At 48.6% G+C, this 14796-nt stretch overlaps 1 protein-coding gene across 6 annotated transcripts in view; it reads right to left on the bottom strand.

Annotated features, from left to right (window-relative positions):
* The window catches only part of meltf (melanotransferrin), a 109689-nt gene that overhangs the window by 22267 nt on the left and 72626 nt on the right, over window positions 1-14796 (bottom strand). For all 6 annotated transcript variants that reach the window (XM_078410289.1, XM_078410290.1, XM_078410287.1 and 3 more), the window contains 3 exons: window positions 13381-13568; window positions 9926-10100; window positions 6398-6549 (listed from right to left, as the gene is read on the bottom strand). In XM_078410289.1, the coding sequence (XP_078266415.1) occupies window positions 6398-6549; window positions 9926-10100; window positions 13381-13568 (515 nt within the window). The remainder of the gene's footprint in view (window positions 1-6397; window positions 6550-9925; window positions 10101-13380; window positions 13569-14796) is intronic.

The raw sequence follows: 14796 nt of genomic DNA, 5'->3' as shown, positions 1-14796 counted from the left end.
AGGTGTCCTGACCTAACCAAATAAACCATGTTGATATCCAATAGATCACTGTACAAATTATCGGTTAATAACCAAAACTGTATGAGAAGATAATCCCACTTTCCATGAAGAACCAATGAATGAGGTGTCCAATTCTTGGGCAACCAGTGTCACCATCAGCCTAAGCTTGTGATCAATCCTCAGTAATTCAACAGATCCACTGAAGGCTGTTGGTATTTGGGGAGATTGGGAAGGACTTTTACAGGGAAACTATAAAATGTCTGCTTGTCTGCATATGTTTGAGGATCACAAATATCATCCCTCTTCCACAAAAAAACAGATGCACTCAATGTCACACATCATTTCATTATCTTCCCCTCATTCTTTTTCAGTGATTGCAACCGGTAGATGGCAGGAGATAGGGAAAGGGCTGCTTTGGGCAACGTGTTTGTGGGTGATAACTGTGTTGGGGAGTGTGAGATTGGGAAATGGACATCAGGGATGGAGAGAACGTTGGTGAGGAAATCTGGGAAAAGGGTAAGGTCTGGCTGAAGAAATCTAAGGGAATGGAGAGGGATGAGGAGATCGGGGGTGGGGGGGGGGTAGAAGAGTGAGGACATTAGTGGACAGAATGGAAGTGATAATATTGTGGTTGGGAGTGGAGTGAGAGGGTGCGGGCCAGGTGAGATTGGGTTTTGGGTGCAGATTTGCAATAATTGGGGGGGGGGGGGAGGGGAGGAGCAGGCTTAGGACACTGGTAGGTGGGAGCAATGTGCAGAGATCAGTGGGTAAAAATTGAGGGGGGATTGCAGGATAGAAAGAGTGTGGTGAGAATGGGGAACATAAGTGGTGAGATCAGGTTACAGAAGCTGAATGCAGAAATTGGGTCAGTGAGACTGGTAAGGATGAGATGTTGGCATGGATCTAGAGGGCCAAATCCGGGAGTGTGAGCAATCAAAGTGGAGTGGACAGATCGAAGTTAAAAGATTAGTTTAGTTTAGAGATACAGCATGGAAACGGCCATTTCAGCCCACCAAGTCTGCACCGACCAATGATACATTAGTTCTATTCTACACACTAGCGACAATTTCTGAAGCCAGTTAACCTACAAAATCGGCATGTCTTTGGAATGTGGAGGAAATCGGAGCACCCAGAGAAAGTCAAAGCGGTCACAGGGAGAATGTACAAACTCCGTACCGACAGCACCTGAAGTCATGATCGAACCCAGGTCTCTGGCGCTGTAAAGCAGCAACTCTATCGGTGCAACTATGCTGCTGTTTGATAAGATCTGGGAATGGGAGCAGGGTGAGGAGATTATGAGGAAGGGTGTAATGGAGCAAAGTGGGGAAATTGAGGGATGGTGTGGCGCGTCGGTAGAGGCCCGAAATAAAGGCAAGGAGCCGGGTACTTTGGGGGCGTTATGGTTTATTACACAGTTATCAGACGGGTCGAGTCTGCCGGAATGGCTTTGCGCCCAAAACCTTGTCCTTATATATGTAGTACCGGACCGCCCCCCTGGACTGGTCCATTTCCGTGCCGAGGGGTCGGTAGTGGTATGGTCCGACCCTTGGGAGCCGCCACAATGGGAGCAATATGCAGGAATCAGATTAAACAAATTGGGGAGAATGGGGATTTTTTTTAGATTTAGATTTAGAGATAGGCCCACCGAATCCGCGCCGCCCAGCGATCCCCGCACATTAACACTATCCTACACACTCTAGGGACAATTTTTAGATTCAGGAGATCACGCATACGACCCGTATACGAGCTCCGCTGATGATGAAGCCATGTCCTCCTTGGGCGCAGTCCGGATGCCCAGCAAGACCCATGGTAGCTCGTCCATCCAGTCGGGGCCGGAGAGTCGCGCCTTCAGCGCTGTCTTCAGCTGCCGGTGGAACATCTCCACCAGGCCATTTGCCTGCGGGTGATAGGCCGTGGTGTGGTGCAGCCGCACGCCCAAAAGGTGGGCCATGGCCGACCACAGCTGAGGTGAACTGTGGCCCCCGGTCCGATGAGATGACCACCGGCACCCCAAAGCGAGCGATCCAGTGCGTGGCCAACGCATGAGCGCATGTAGCTGTGGCTGTGTCGGCCAGCGGTATGGCCTCCGGCCACCGTGTGAAGCGGTCCACCACCGTGAGGAGGTGTGTGATGCCCTGGGACGGTGGGAGAGGGCCCACAATGTCCACGTGCAGGTGGTCGAAACGCCGGCAGGCTAGACCGATCTCCTGGACTGGCGCCGGACGTGGCGTTGAATCTTTGCCGTATGGCACGGAATGCAGGTGCGGGCCCAGTGGCCAACCTGCTTGCGCAGACCGTGCCACATGAACTGCGCAGCTACCAGTGCGGTCGTCGCCCGGATGGATGGGTGAGCCAGCCCGTGGACAACGTCGAACACCCTGCGGCGCCACGTGGCGGGAACGATGGGGCGCGGCTGACCTGCCGACACATCGCACTGTATCGTCGCTCCTCCTGGGCTGAGGGGAACATCCTCAAGGCGGAGGCCAGAGATGGCAGTCCGGTAGGCGGGCATCTCCCCGTCCGTTAGCTGGGCCTCCGCCAGGGCAGAATAATCAATGCCGGACGCCACTTCTAAAACGGCATTGATGGCGGGGCGAGACAACGAGTCGGCCACCCGGTTTTCCTTCCCCTCGATGAAGCGGATGGAGGTGGTGAACTCCGAGATGTATGCTAAATGGTGCTGCTGTCGGGCGGACCACGGGTCGGAGACCTTTGCCAGGGCGAACGTGAGCGGCTTGTGGTCCGTGTAAGCGGTGAACGGGCGGCCCTCCAGGAAATAGCGGAAGTGGCGCACGGCCATGTACAGAGCTAGGAGCTCGCGGTCGAAGGCGCTGTACTTCCTCTGGGCGTTGTTGAGGTGCCGGCTGAAGAAAGCTAGGGGGTGCCAACCCCCGTCCGTCAGTTGCTCCAGTACGGCACCAATCGCCGACTCTGAGGCGTCCACCGTAAGGGCTGTCGGGGCATCCTCCCGTGGGTGAACCAGCAGCACAGCCTGAGCCAGGGCCTCCTTCGCGCCGTCGAAGGCTGTTACCGCCTCGTCGGTCCACACAACGTTTTTCCGCTTCCCCGCCAGCAGCTCGTATAGCGGCCGCATGATGTGGGCCGCGGAAGGCAGGAACCGGTGGTAAAACGCCACCATGCCGACGAACTCCTGCAGACCGCGCACCGAGGACGGACGGGGAAACCGGCGGATGGCGTCGACTTTGTCCGGCAGGGGAACCGCGCCTTGCAAAGACACACGGTGGCCGAGAAAGTCAATTGTGGCCACACCAAAACGGCACTTGGCGAGGTTGATAGCCAACCCGTGCTCGCTGAGCCGCTGGAAGGGCTGCCGGAGGTGGGCACAGTGCTCTTGCTGCGAGGTAGACGAACAGGAAATCCAACCCGCGACACACGCCACCCATTAGCCGTTGGAATGCCTGCACGGCGTTCTTGAGGCCGAACGGCATCCGTATGAACTCGCAGAGTCCGAACGGCGTGATGATTGCCGTCTTGGGCACATCCTCCGGGCGGACCGGGATCTGGTTGTAGCCCCGCACCAGATCCACCTTCGAGAATATCGTAGCCCCAGCCAAATGGGCGTTGAAGTCCTGGATATGGGGCACGGGATATCGGTCCTCGGTGGTAGTGACGTTCAGCCGCCGATAATCCCCGCAAGGTCTCCAGCCCCCGTTTGCCTTGGGGACCATGTGGAGTGGGGATGCCCATGGGCTGTTGGAAGGGCGGACGATCCCTAAGGACTCCATCGTGCGGAACTCCTGTCGTGCCAGGCGTAGCTTCTCAGGCGGCAGTCAGCGTGCTGGTGCGTGGAGGGGTGGGCCGGTAGTTAAGATATGATGGACCACCCCATGCTTGGGGGTCGACGACCGGAATTGCGGGGCCATAATATCCGGGAATTCCGGCAGAGCCCGAGCAAAATGGGAGTCCACGGACGACAGTGGGTGTACAACGGGGTCATTCAGCCACAACGCAATGGGCTCCACTGTGGCGGCGTGGACCAAGCGCTGCTGCCTGACGTCCACTAGGAGAGAATGAATCCGCAGAAAGTCAGCCCCGAGCAACGGCTGGGAGACGTCGGCGATAGTAAACTGCCACGTGAAATGACTGGCGCCGAAAACGATGTGGACCGTGCGGACGCCATAAGTCCAAATGTGGCTCCCGTTTGCAGCGGTGAGGATGGGACCCCGCTTCCCAGAACGAATGTCCAGCAGCGAAGGGGGCACGGCGCTCAGCTCCGCCCCGGTATCCACGAGGAAGCGGCCCCCGGAGCGCCGATCGCAGGCGAAGAGGCGGTGAATCTGGCCGGCCGCCGCGGGGACTATTGGCAGCCGGCCCCGGCGTTTCCCGGGAACGTGCACGGCTGGCGGCATTGTCGGGCTGCAGCACCCCAGCGCTGGTGGTAATAACACCAGTGCCTCCTGCTGGTGCTGGCTGGAGCCTGCTGGTGTGGGACTGCAGGTGCATGTGCGGGTGCAGGATCCGCAATGGCCACCGGGGGCGATCTCGCAAGCCTCCGGGGCATAGCTGTAACTCCTTCCACAGCTCCCCCGCCCGACCGGAGAAAATCGGGGGCTGCTCGAGTGACGTTTAGCGCGCTGACGTCATCACGGCGCGCCGCCCACAGCGCGTCCGCAAGCCTGCCGAGGGCCCGGGTGTCATCGAAGGAGGCGTCTGTGAGCTGCAGGCGAATGTCGGCCGGCAGCAGGTGCAGGTAAGTATACTCAAACATCAGGCACGGTCTGTGCCCGTCGAGCAACGCGACCATCTCCTTCAGGAGGCTAGATGGGCGCCAGTCACCGAGGCCTGGCATGTGGAGGAGCCTTTCGGCCCGCTCCATTCGGGTTAGCCCGTAAGTTTGGAGCAGCAGCTCCTTCAGGGCTGTGTACTTATCGTGGGCCGGTGGGTCCTGGAGGAACTCCGTGACCTCTTTGGCCGTGTCCTGGTCAAGGGCTCCCACCAGGTGGAAGAAATGGGTGTCATCCGATGTGATGCCCCGCAGCTGGAACTGGGCCTCCGCTTGGTAAAACCAAACGCGAGCCTGGGTGGTCCAGAAAGTCGGGAGCTTGATGCCTACCGCGTCGACAGCTGCGGCCTGGTCGGCCTGCGAGCTGGACGGATGGTCGGCTTTCGATCTTGTGTCCATCATACTGTGAATGGACCGTCGAGGTCACCAATGTGGCGCGTCGGTAGAGGCCCGAAATAAAGGCAAGGAGCCGGGTACTTTGGGAGCGTTATGGTTTATTACACGGTTATCAGACGGGTCGAGTCTGCCGGAATGGCTTCGTGCCCAAAACCTTGTCCTTATATATGTAGTACCGGACCGCCCCCCTGGACTGGTCCATTTCCGTGCCGAGGGGTCGGTAGTGGTATGGCCCGACCCTTGGGAGCCGCCACAATGGGAGCAATATGCAGGAATCAGAGGAAACAAATTGGGGAGAATGGGGATTTTTTTTAGATTTAGATTTAGAGATAGGCCCACCGAATCCGTGCCGCCCAGCGATCCCCGCACATTAACACTATCCTACACACTCTAGGGACAATTTTTAGATTCAGGAGATCACGCAATGAGGAGATCTGGTAGTGGCAGTAGAGCGATGAAAGCACAGAGGAGGTGAACACAAGAGCTTGCGAGAAAGATTGTGAATTGAATAGGGAGAAGGAAGGGATCAGACCATACCAGCTTGTTCAAGTGGACTCCTTAAAATATTATGTACTGTCCAAGTATAACACTATTTGCCAATCTTCCTTGGCCCTTGGACCTGTTCTAGTATTATTTATAAACAGTATCTTGCATCACCTTGGCAACCCTATCTGAGAAATTTCATTCGTGCTGCCCACCCTCCCTATCCCCTTTGTAACTTAAAGTTAACTTGCGACTTTCCAGTTTTGATGAAAGGTATTTAACTGGTCCATTAACTCTGTTTTTCTTTCCACAGTTACATTCCAATACAAAGAAGCCCTAAAAGCAATAATGATATTCACATTTGCAATGTAAACGCAAAACTATTAAAAGGTAGGTTTCAAGACATTTCTGTCTCGGTGAAGTGCACAACCTATTTTGCTTAATGACATTGTATGTTCCCTGATTTGGTTTAAAACAAAATGGTCACACAAAATTAATGAGTTGCATTGTTACAGAGAAGGCTTTGTTCTTTTTTCTTCACGCCCTTTTGAACAACCCAAATAAACTTGTGAAATGTTTGCACTGAAGATAATGATGTATGACGAACCATTCATTTCTCTGCAATGGTCTGTAGTGAGGAAACATGCAAGCCTCGAAATACCAATTTGGGTTATTTTTGTTTTAATGTTCTTCAGGAATCTGTACCAATGCACCCATCCACCCATCCACCTTGAGCAATTACTATTGTAGGCATTGTGCCAATATGGATCCTACCTTAATTTTTTGCATGCAGTCACTGGGAATGTCACCAGACACACATTGAATTGATGGTGTCAGGTTTTTACTGTTGAACGCTTCAGCCATAGCTCCACATTTGAGTATTTCCCCTCTGGACAGCGTGCACCAGCGCAGAGTCTCTGGCAGGACTGAGTTAAGAAAGCAACACACACTTATTAACTATACATACGGAACAATCTCATCATTTGCAGTTAAAAACACATAAACCTCTAGCCTCACCAAATCAAGGATGTCTCCTATCAATCCCTCTCTGAAACTTAAGACCAATGTATTTTCTCATTTCCTCAGTTCTGATAAAAGATCTTTGCTCTAGAACATTGTCTCGATTTCTCTTTCCACAGTAACTGCCTGAATTGCCGAGTGTTCCCATCTATCTTGTCAGCTAGAGAACGGTACTGACCTCCCATTAAACTCATTGGAGACCTGAGAACTAGCTTTAATCTGACTTCAATGTTATATCTTGCACTGAATGTTGTATCCCTTATATGTTATTGGGGACGGCTTGATTGTATTCATGTACACTGTATTGAATAGTGTACATGAATACACTGTACTCATGTACAGTGAGTACATGTAGGATGCAGGTGTTTCCTAGAACATAGGAAGATGCTATGATGCTAGATGCAGGAAACATTCCCGAAGTTGGGGGAGTCCAGAACAAGGGATAACAGTTTAAGAATAAGGGGTAGGCCATTTAGAACTGAGATGAGGAAAACCTTTTTCACCCAGAGTGTTGTGAAATTGTGGAATTCTCTGCCTTAGAAGGCAGTGGAGGCCGATTCACCGGATGCATTCAAAAGAGGGTTAGACAGAGCTCTTAGGCCTGGCGGAATCAAGGGGTATGGGGAGAAGGCAGGAACGGGGTACTGATTGTGGATGATCAGATATGAGCACATTGAATGGCGGTCCTGGCTCGAAGGGCCGAATGGCCTACTCCTGCACCTATTGTCTAGGTCCCAATGTGACAATAATAAACTAAACTTTTCTATTTTTATGTCAAATTACTAGAACCTTTCGTTTTAGTTTTAATTTCCGAGTATAGTTTTAGAAGTAGCCAACAAATGATTCTATAATATAGTTTAGCCAAACAAGACATTTACAGATCCATGTCTGAACTTAAATGGGAAAAGCATAAAAGTCTCAAACTGCTTTGAATGGATGAAACTAAACTATCTGGTGAATGCTACAGAAGTATTTATGCCCTGTATTCCCAGGTCCCGAGAAATGGTGCTCACTAGAAATGTGTGTATGTGTGTCTATGCACCCCACTTGCATGTTCTACACTGTACATGGCGCATCATCAGTTAATGTGCTACTTAAAGTTAGAATTTGAGGCTCCCATTGCAAAAACAGGAAATGCAGCTTTATGGCTTTAAACTGGTTGATAACCTGTTGAAAATTTGCAATTCTTCCAAACAAAAGAAGACTCTCCACATTGTGGATCGTCAAGAGTGTTTAATTGTCATATGTCCCAAAATGGAACAATGGAATTCTTACTTTCAGCAGCACAGTTGAATTGTAAACATGTGTAGAAAGGAACTGTAGATGCTGGTTTATACCAAAGATAAATACAAAGTGCTGGAGTAACTAAGCGGGTCACGAAGCATATCTGGAGAAAAAGGATGGCTTTGTAAACACCTTAATAAACTCAAAAAAAACAAACTATAATAGAGCAGAGACAAAAATAATGCCCCCAAGTCTATGTAGTTCGGAGTCTAGTTGGAGGTTAAAGTGTTTAATAGGCTGATGGTTGTTGGGAAGAAGCTGTTCCTGAACCTGGACATTACAGTTTTCAAGCTCCTATATCTTCTTCCCGGGGGCAGATGAGAAATGAAAATGTTTTCCATGATACCTTTGCATCACCTAAGGATGCAGCGCATTTCTGTGTCTAATAACCTACAGCTTATAGAGCACTGAACGGGACCAGTAACATCTTGCAGCTCCCATTCAGTGGTCTCACTGAAGAGTTTATGGTGGCACGGACAAGAGAAGCCCTACAGTACACGGACTCCAGGGACCAGAAGGTGTCATCGGCTGGCATCGAGGTGAGAACAGGGAGGAAATGGAGGGCGGAGAAAGCAGTGGAGGTGGCAGAGTCACGCCTAAGACAAAAGGCATTGGTGGGAGTCATAGCAACTGGCAGAGCGGGCTTGGGATACTTCCCTAAGACCCAGGTTGGCAAGGCCCAGGGCAAGGAGAGACACCATCTCATCCAGGAAGAGGTCCGAGCAGGTGTGGAGGAAGAGTGTGTGAGCAGGACGGTGGGGCTCAGGCAGCAGGGAGTGTGGACAAGGTGAGAGAGCATACTGCAGCGCAGGATTACCTGGTCAAACATCATGCAGGCAGACTTCCAGCGTGTCCGGTTCCTTGTCCAAGCTGTCTACGATGCCCTACCAAGCCCAGCAAACCTCCACGTCTGGGGCAAGAGCGTGACACCTTCCTGCCCACTTTGCACTGGAAGGGGATCATTAGAACATCTCCTCAGCAGCTGCCCAAAGTCCCTTGGTGAAGGTCGCTATCGGTGGCGCCATGACCAGGTGCTTAAGGTGGTTGCTGAGAGCATAACCACTGCCATCAGTAACAGCAAACACCACCACGCCCCGAAGAAATCAATCACTTTTGTCAAAGTTGGAGAGAAGCCTCGACCACAACCAAATACAAGAGTGGGCCTCCTCTACACGGCCACTGTCTGGCAGCTGCACGTCGATCTGGGCAAACAGCTAAAATTTCCGCAGCACATCACAGCAACATCACCGGCCAGACATGATCATCACCTCCGAAGTGACAAAACCGCTGATCATTCTGGAGCTGACAGTGCCCTGGGTGGAGCGTATGGAAGAAGCAAATGAGAGGAAATGCACAAAGTACCAGGAGCTGGTGGAGATGTGCCTGGACAGAGGCTGGAAGACATGCTGTGAACCCATAGAGGTGGGCTGTAGAGGCTTTGCAGGACGCTCACTCTGCAAAGTCCTCAACCAATTGGGCATTACGGGGCTGGCAAAGAAGAGGGCCATTCAATCCGCAAGCGAAGCCACAGAGAAAGCCACTAGATGGCTTTGGATTAAGAGGGCTGATCCGTGGGCAGTTACTGCTGGGACGCAAGTCGAGGCCTGATCAACCCCGGCTGGGTCGCCTGGGCGAGGGTGTCTGATGTTGTGAGACCCGAAACACCCGATGACCCCAGGTCACATCACTGAGGATGCGTCCCAGTGCATCCAGAAGATGTATCTCGCACACACACAATGCTTATTAAAACAAATGAAAAAAAGCATTATAACTATTATTCAACAAAGCCAATCCCTCTTTGGCACCGATGCCAACCAATACATGATTTAAAATCGAATGAACAAATATCTGCAAGCTCTTGGTTTGTTTTGACCATACCAGAAGAATTTGAGCAATAATGTTCCAACATGCCAAAATGTATTTCACAGTTCAGCTGTCACTATGTTAAACCATTTCAAGTGTGTTAATGATTTTCTTGAGTTGAAAGCTATCACTTACTGTAGCAATCAAGTCCTTGCAAGGATTGTAGATATTCTGTCCCTAGCCAGGCCTGATAAGTTTGGTTTCTGATCAGAATTAATTCTTTGGTGGCATCTTTGAACAGCAAATCTTTGCTATTATATGAAGCGGAATCAAACATCTTAAATCCAGCAGAGGTGATGCCAAATTGTTTCTGTAAACAAAAGATATTTTTAAATTAGAAGAATTTGAAACAACAATTACAGTGTCTTTATCTAGAATTGTGTACTGCACCACCAATTCTTGGAAGAGAGTCACCCATCAAATTTGTTCAAAATCAATTTATATCAATGAGAGAGAATTGGTTCATTAAGAAAAATCAAAAACTACAAAGGTTAAGAGTCTGAAATTAAAATAGGCCCCCGCAAATGATCCTCATGTGAGACGTTTTATTTAAATTAGAGATACAGCCTGGAAACAGGCTCTTTGGCCCACCAAGACCATGCTGACCGTTAATCACCCAAACACTAGTTCCATGTCCGACAAATTAGGGGCATTTTACAGAAGTCAATTAACCTACAAACCTGCTTGTCTTTGGTTTGTGGGAGGAAACTGAAGCACCTGGAGAACGTATAAACTCCGCACTGAGAGCACCCGTAGTCAAGATCGGGTCTCGGGCACAAAGTGAATGAGTACCATTTAGAACCAGGGAACGGAAAACTGGCAAAGTGGCAGTGAAAGGGATTGAAAAGAAGAAATAGTACAGAGTAAAGGCAGAAAGAAATAAGTTCTACAAGAAAAAAGCAGGACTAAACCGTGGTTTCAACAGTGTTCCTTGTGCACCGTGGGGAGGAATGAGAAGCAGTAGGTATAGTTTAGTTTACTTTAGATATACAGCAGGGAAACAAACCCTTCGGCTCACTGAGTCCATGCCGACCATCAATCACCCATTCACACTAGTTCTATTTTAGGAAAATAACTGCAGATGCTGGTTCAACTCGAAGGTAGACACAAAATACTGGAGTAACAGCGGGTCAGGCAGCATCTCAGGAGAGAAGGAATGGGTGATGTTTCGGGTCGAGACCGTTCTTCAGACTGATGTCAGGTGTGGGGACGGGGCAAAGATAGGAAGACAGTGGGAGAATTGGGAAGGGGGAGGGGAAAGAGAGGGACAAAGGAACTATCTGAAGTTAGAGAAGTCAATGCTACCCGTTCCCTCCGTAACTCCCCCGTCCTTTCCCACCAAAACCACCCCCTCCCCTCCCCTCCCCAGGTACTTTCCCCTGCAACTGCAGGAGATGCAACACCTGTCCCTTTACCTCCCCCCTCGAATCCATCCAAGGACCCAAACAGTCTTTCCAGGTGAGGCAGAGGTTCACCTGCACCTCCTCCAACCTCATCTATTGTATCCGCTGTTCCAGATGTCAACTTCTCTACATCGGCGAGACCAAACGCAGGCTCGACGATCATTTCGCTCAACACCTTCGCTCAGTCCACCTTAGCCAACCTGATCTCCCGGTAGCTCAGCACTTTAACTCCCCTTCCCACTCCCAGTCTGACCTTTCTGTCATGGGCCTCCTCCATTGTCATAGTGAGGCCCAGCGCAAATTGGAGGAACAGCATCTCATATTTTGCTTGGGCAGTTTGCACCCCAGCGGCATGAACATTGACTTCTCTAACTTCAGATAGTTCCTCTGTCCCTCTCTTTCCCCTCTCCTTCCCAGTTCTCCCACTGTCTTCCTGGCTCCTACTACTTGCAGAGCCTGATTTAAAAGTACAGAAATGAAGCACCGTAACTGCATAACATTGAGACTTCAAACAAACAATATTAATTGTGCTGATATATTGGTACTGGTTTATTATTGCTACATGGACCAAGGGACAGTGAAAATTTTGTTCTGCCTACTATCCAGTCAAAACCATACTCGAGTACAACAGGTAGTACAAAGTGAAAGGAAACAGAGTGCAGAACACGTGTTACAATAGAGTAAGGGAAGAGTTTAAAAAAAATACAGGAGCTGAAATGAGGTAGATTGGAAGATCAGGATTTCATCCCTAGCTTACAACAGGTCCGTTTATAAGTCTGATGACAGCAGGGAAGACATTCTGATCTGGTATATCCATAATTGTATGGCACTGCTAATTGTCAATGGTTCTCCTTAAAGCAATTCCTCTGCCATCTAGTCAAGCAGAAGAACTTTTTTTCACGAATGTCATTTCTATTAAAATAGCAAACCATTCTAATAATCAACAATAGTCAATAATTCTCCAGAAAAGCTGCAATGGATTAATAAGAGTTTCACAAGTCTTTATCTTCATATTATCTGACTATGGATAGCATCTTTCATTCTCGGACTAACAGAAAGGACAATGTCTGCACCTGTCAACACAGACTACCATTTAACATCACCTGTACCTTACGGATAACAATACAGAAAGCTATTGACATGGCTGGTCTAAAGGGCTTAAGTGCTGATGAAATCAAGTGAGTTTCTGGGTACAGAGGGTACCCAACACAATATAATTGACGAAAGAACCAAAGCTATCATGGGGAACAATATTTCCACACTCCGGTTAGAATTTTTAAGGATATAGTTGCCGAAATGGAAGCAATAGTAACTTTCAAAAGAGAAATGACTAAATGCTTGGAGAAACTTTAAAAGGTGTGGGGAAAAAAGCAAGTACTAAAGACATTGCTCTTCAAAAGCACTGGTGCAAATGTATTGAACGAGCAGCCAACTCCCATACAATTCCAAAGTGAATTTATGAAAAGGGAATAGCTTTTGAAGCATTTTCAAATGGTCTTTTCCCGCAAATTAAACTTCTCCAAAATAATGTTTGGAATATTGATATTTTAGGATTTTAATACAACAACCCAAGCTTCAATTACTGAACTGCCTCAAAGACGTGAGGGTTTATAGGTTAATTGGCCTATGTAAATTGCCCCTGTGCAGGGAGTGAATGAGAAAGTCAGATAACATAGAATGAGTGATTGTTTGAATGGGTGATTCGGGGCGGCACAGTGTCGCAGTGGTAGAGTTGTTGCCTTATAGCGCCAGAGACCTGGGTTTGATCCTGTCTATGGGTGCTGTCTGTACTGAGTTTGTACGTTCTCCCTATGACCGCACAGGTTTTCTCCGGATGCTTTGGTTTCCTCCCACACTCCAAAGACGTATAAGTTTGTAGGTTAATTGGCTTTGGTAAAATCGTAAATTGTCTCTAGCATGCAGGATATTGTTAGTGTACGGGTGACTACTGGTGCGCACGGACTTGGTGGGCTGAGGAGCCTGCTTCCGCACTAAAGTCTAAAGTGATTGATGGCTGATATGGACTCGATGGGGAGAAGGGCCTGTTCCATGCTGTATCTTTAAACTCTAAACGTGTATATAAACATTTTATACTATTTTTCATCCAAAGCAAGCTGCATCTAAACATACATTTTTTTAAAAGATGAAAACTGACAAATTGGCTCAGCTGGCAAAACATCTCCATACCTGACCTGCATCCAGTACATTGAAGATGGCTGTGCCATCAGTATCTGTTCTCACTACAACTGCACGGGTGGGCACCCTGGCCAGATGGCATGCCTTCCAGTCCGAAACTTCAGCACGGCTTCCATCTCGACACAGAAGTTGATAGTCAGTAGATTTCAGGTCCTTTGCCCATGGAGAGACATTATTTCCTGAAAAACAATTTAATGATAGGCTTTGAGCAAATGATAATGATGTGATGTTCCACTTAATTTAATTCCACAAGACCTAAGACTTAGCGCAGTGAACAATGGAGAGCAATGAGATTCTGATCCAATTACCAAGTTAGTAGTGCAAGGAAGCACAGTTTATCAGTGCTACTTTCACCATATTTTGGAGGTGATTTATCCTAAGGAGGTTTCAACTGTTGATGGTTTCGAGAAAACAATCCAAGCACTTTGACAGCCTGAGATCATGTGGGGTAGGGCTGATGTACAAACGTCAGTATAGGAAATCAGTATTGCATTATCTTCCTTGAGAAAAAGTTGGAGATATCTACAGATTCTGCTGCCTTTGATTGTCATTCAGGGAGTGAGAATATCTTGTACACTCTAAGAGTATCCTCCTCTGTGGGAATTGTAGTATGGAGGATTCTTCACTGTGGAAAACAAAAAATAAAACATTTCTCATCTGTTCATGACCATTGAAGCCCAATTCATGCAGGTCAATCCACCTAGTAGTCCAAAATCTAGAGCTGAGTGTCCAAAATCTAGAGCGATCGGTCTTGGTTTATATGCCACTCGACATCTAGCCCTGCTTCACACCAAGTGTCTCACTTTAGTCCAACCAATAAATAATACAAGTAACCTTATCTATAGTGAACGAATATCAGTGACTTGAGTTCAAGAGTCGTGCCACTTCAGCTAAGAGATTGCATCAATTAGAAATCTGTTGTAAGGCACCAGTACGTAAATGAAAAAAAAAACAAAGATGGGAATAGAACAAGCAACTTTTGAACAAGCACACAGCTGTCATAGACTCACAATTGCAAACAGTCATTTCTCAGTACCACAGTGTGCCATGCCTCTCAGTCAGGCACTGTTCCAGGACTTTGCATATGCTACTGGTGGCCTTATATCATCGCCATCCTATATAGGAGCGTCAAACTGTGCTCAGGCCAACCCTGAGCACGCTGGCAGAGTGCCATTCTTTCACACACTTGCAAAGCAAGTGCAATCGAAACAATCCTTCAGATACCAGTGACAAACATCAAACTTCACAGACCAACATTGCAGATAAGAGAGAGAGAGAGAGAGAGAGAGAGAGATCTCCCAAATGCTTTCCTTATATGCATGTAGAGAAAAGTCATTCAACAGTAAACATATAAACGGGGCGGCCGTATGGTTGCTGCCTTACAGCGCTAGAAACCCAGGTTCAATC

Source organism: Rhinoraja longicauda, chromosome 13 (genome assembly GCF_053455715.1).
Source record: "Rhinoraja longicauda isolate Sanriku21f chromosome 13, sRhiLon1.1, whole genome shotgun sequence".
Classification (NCBI taxonomy): Eukaryota; Metazoa; Chordata; class Chondrichthyes; order Rajiformes; family Arhynchobatidae; genus Rhinoraja; species Rhinoraja longicauda.
This window is presented reverse-complemented; position numbering and strand designations above follow the sequence as displayed.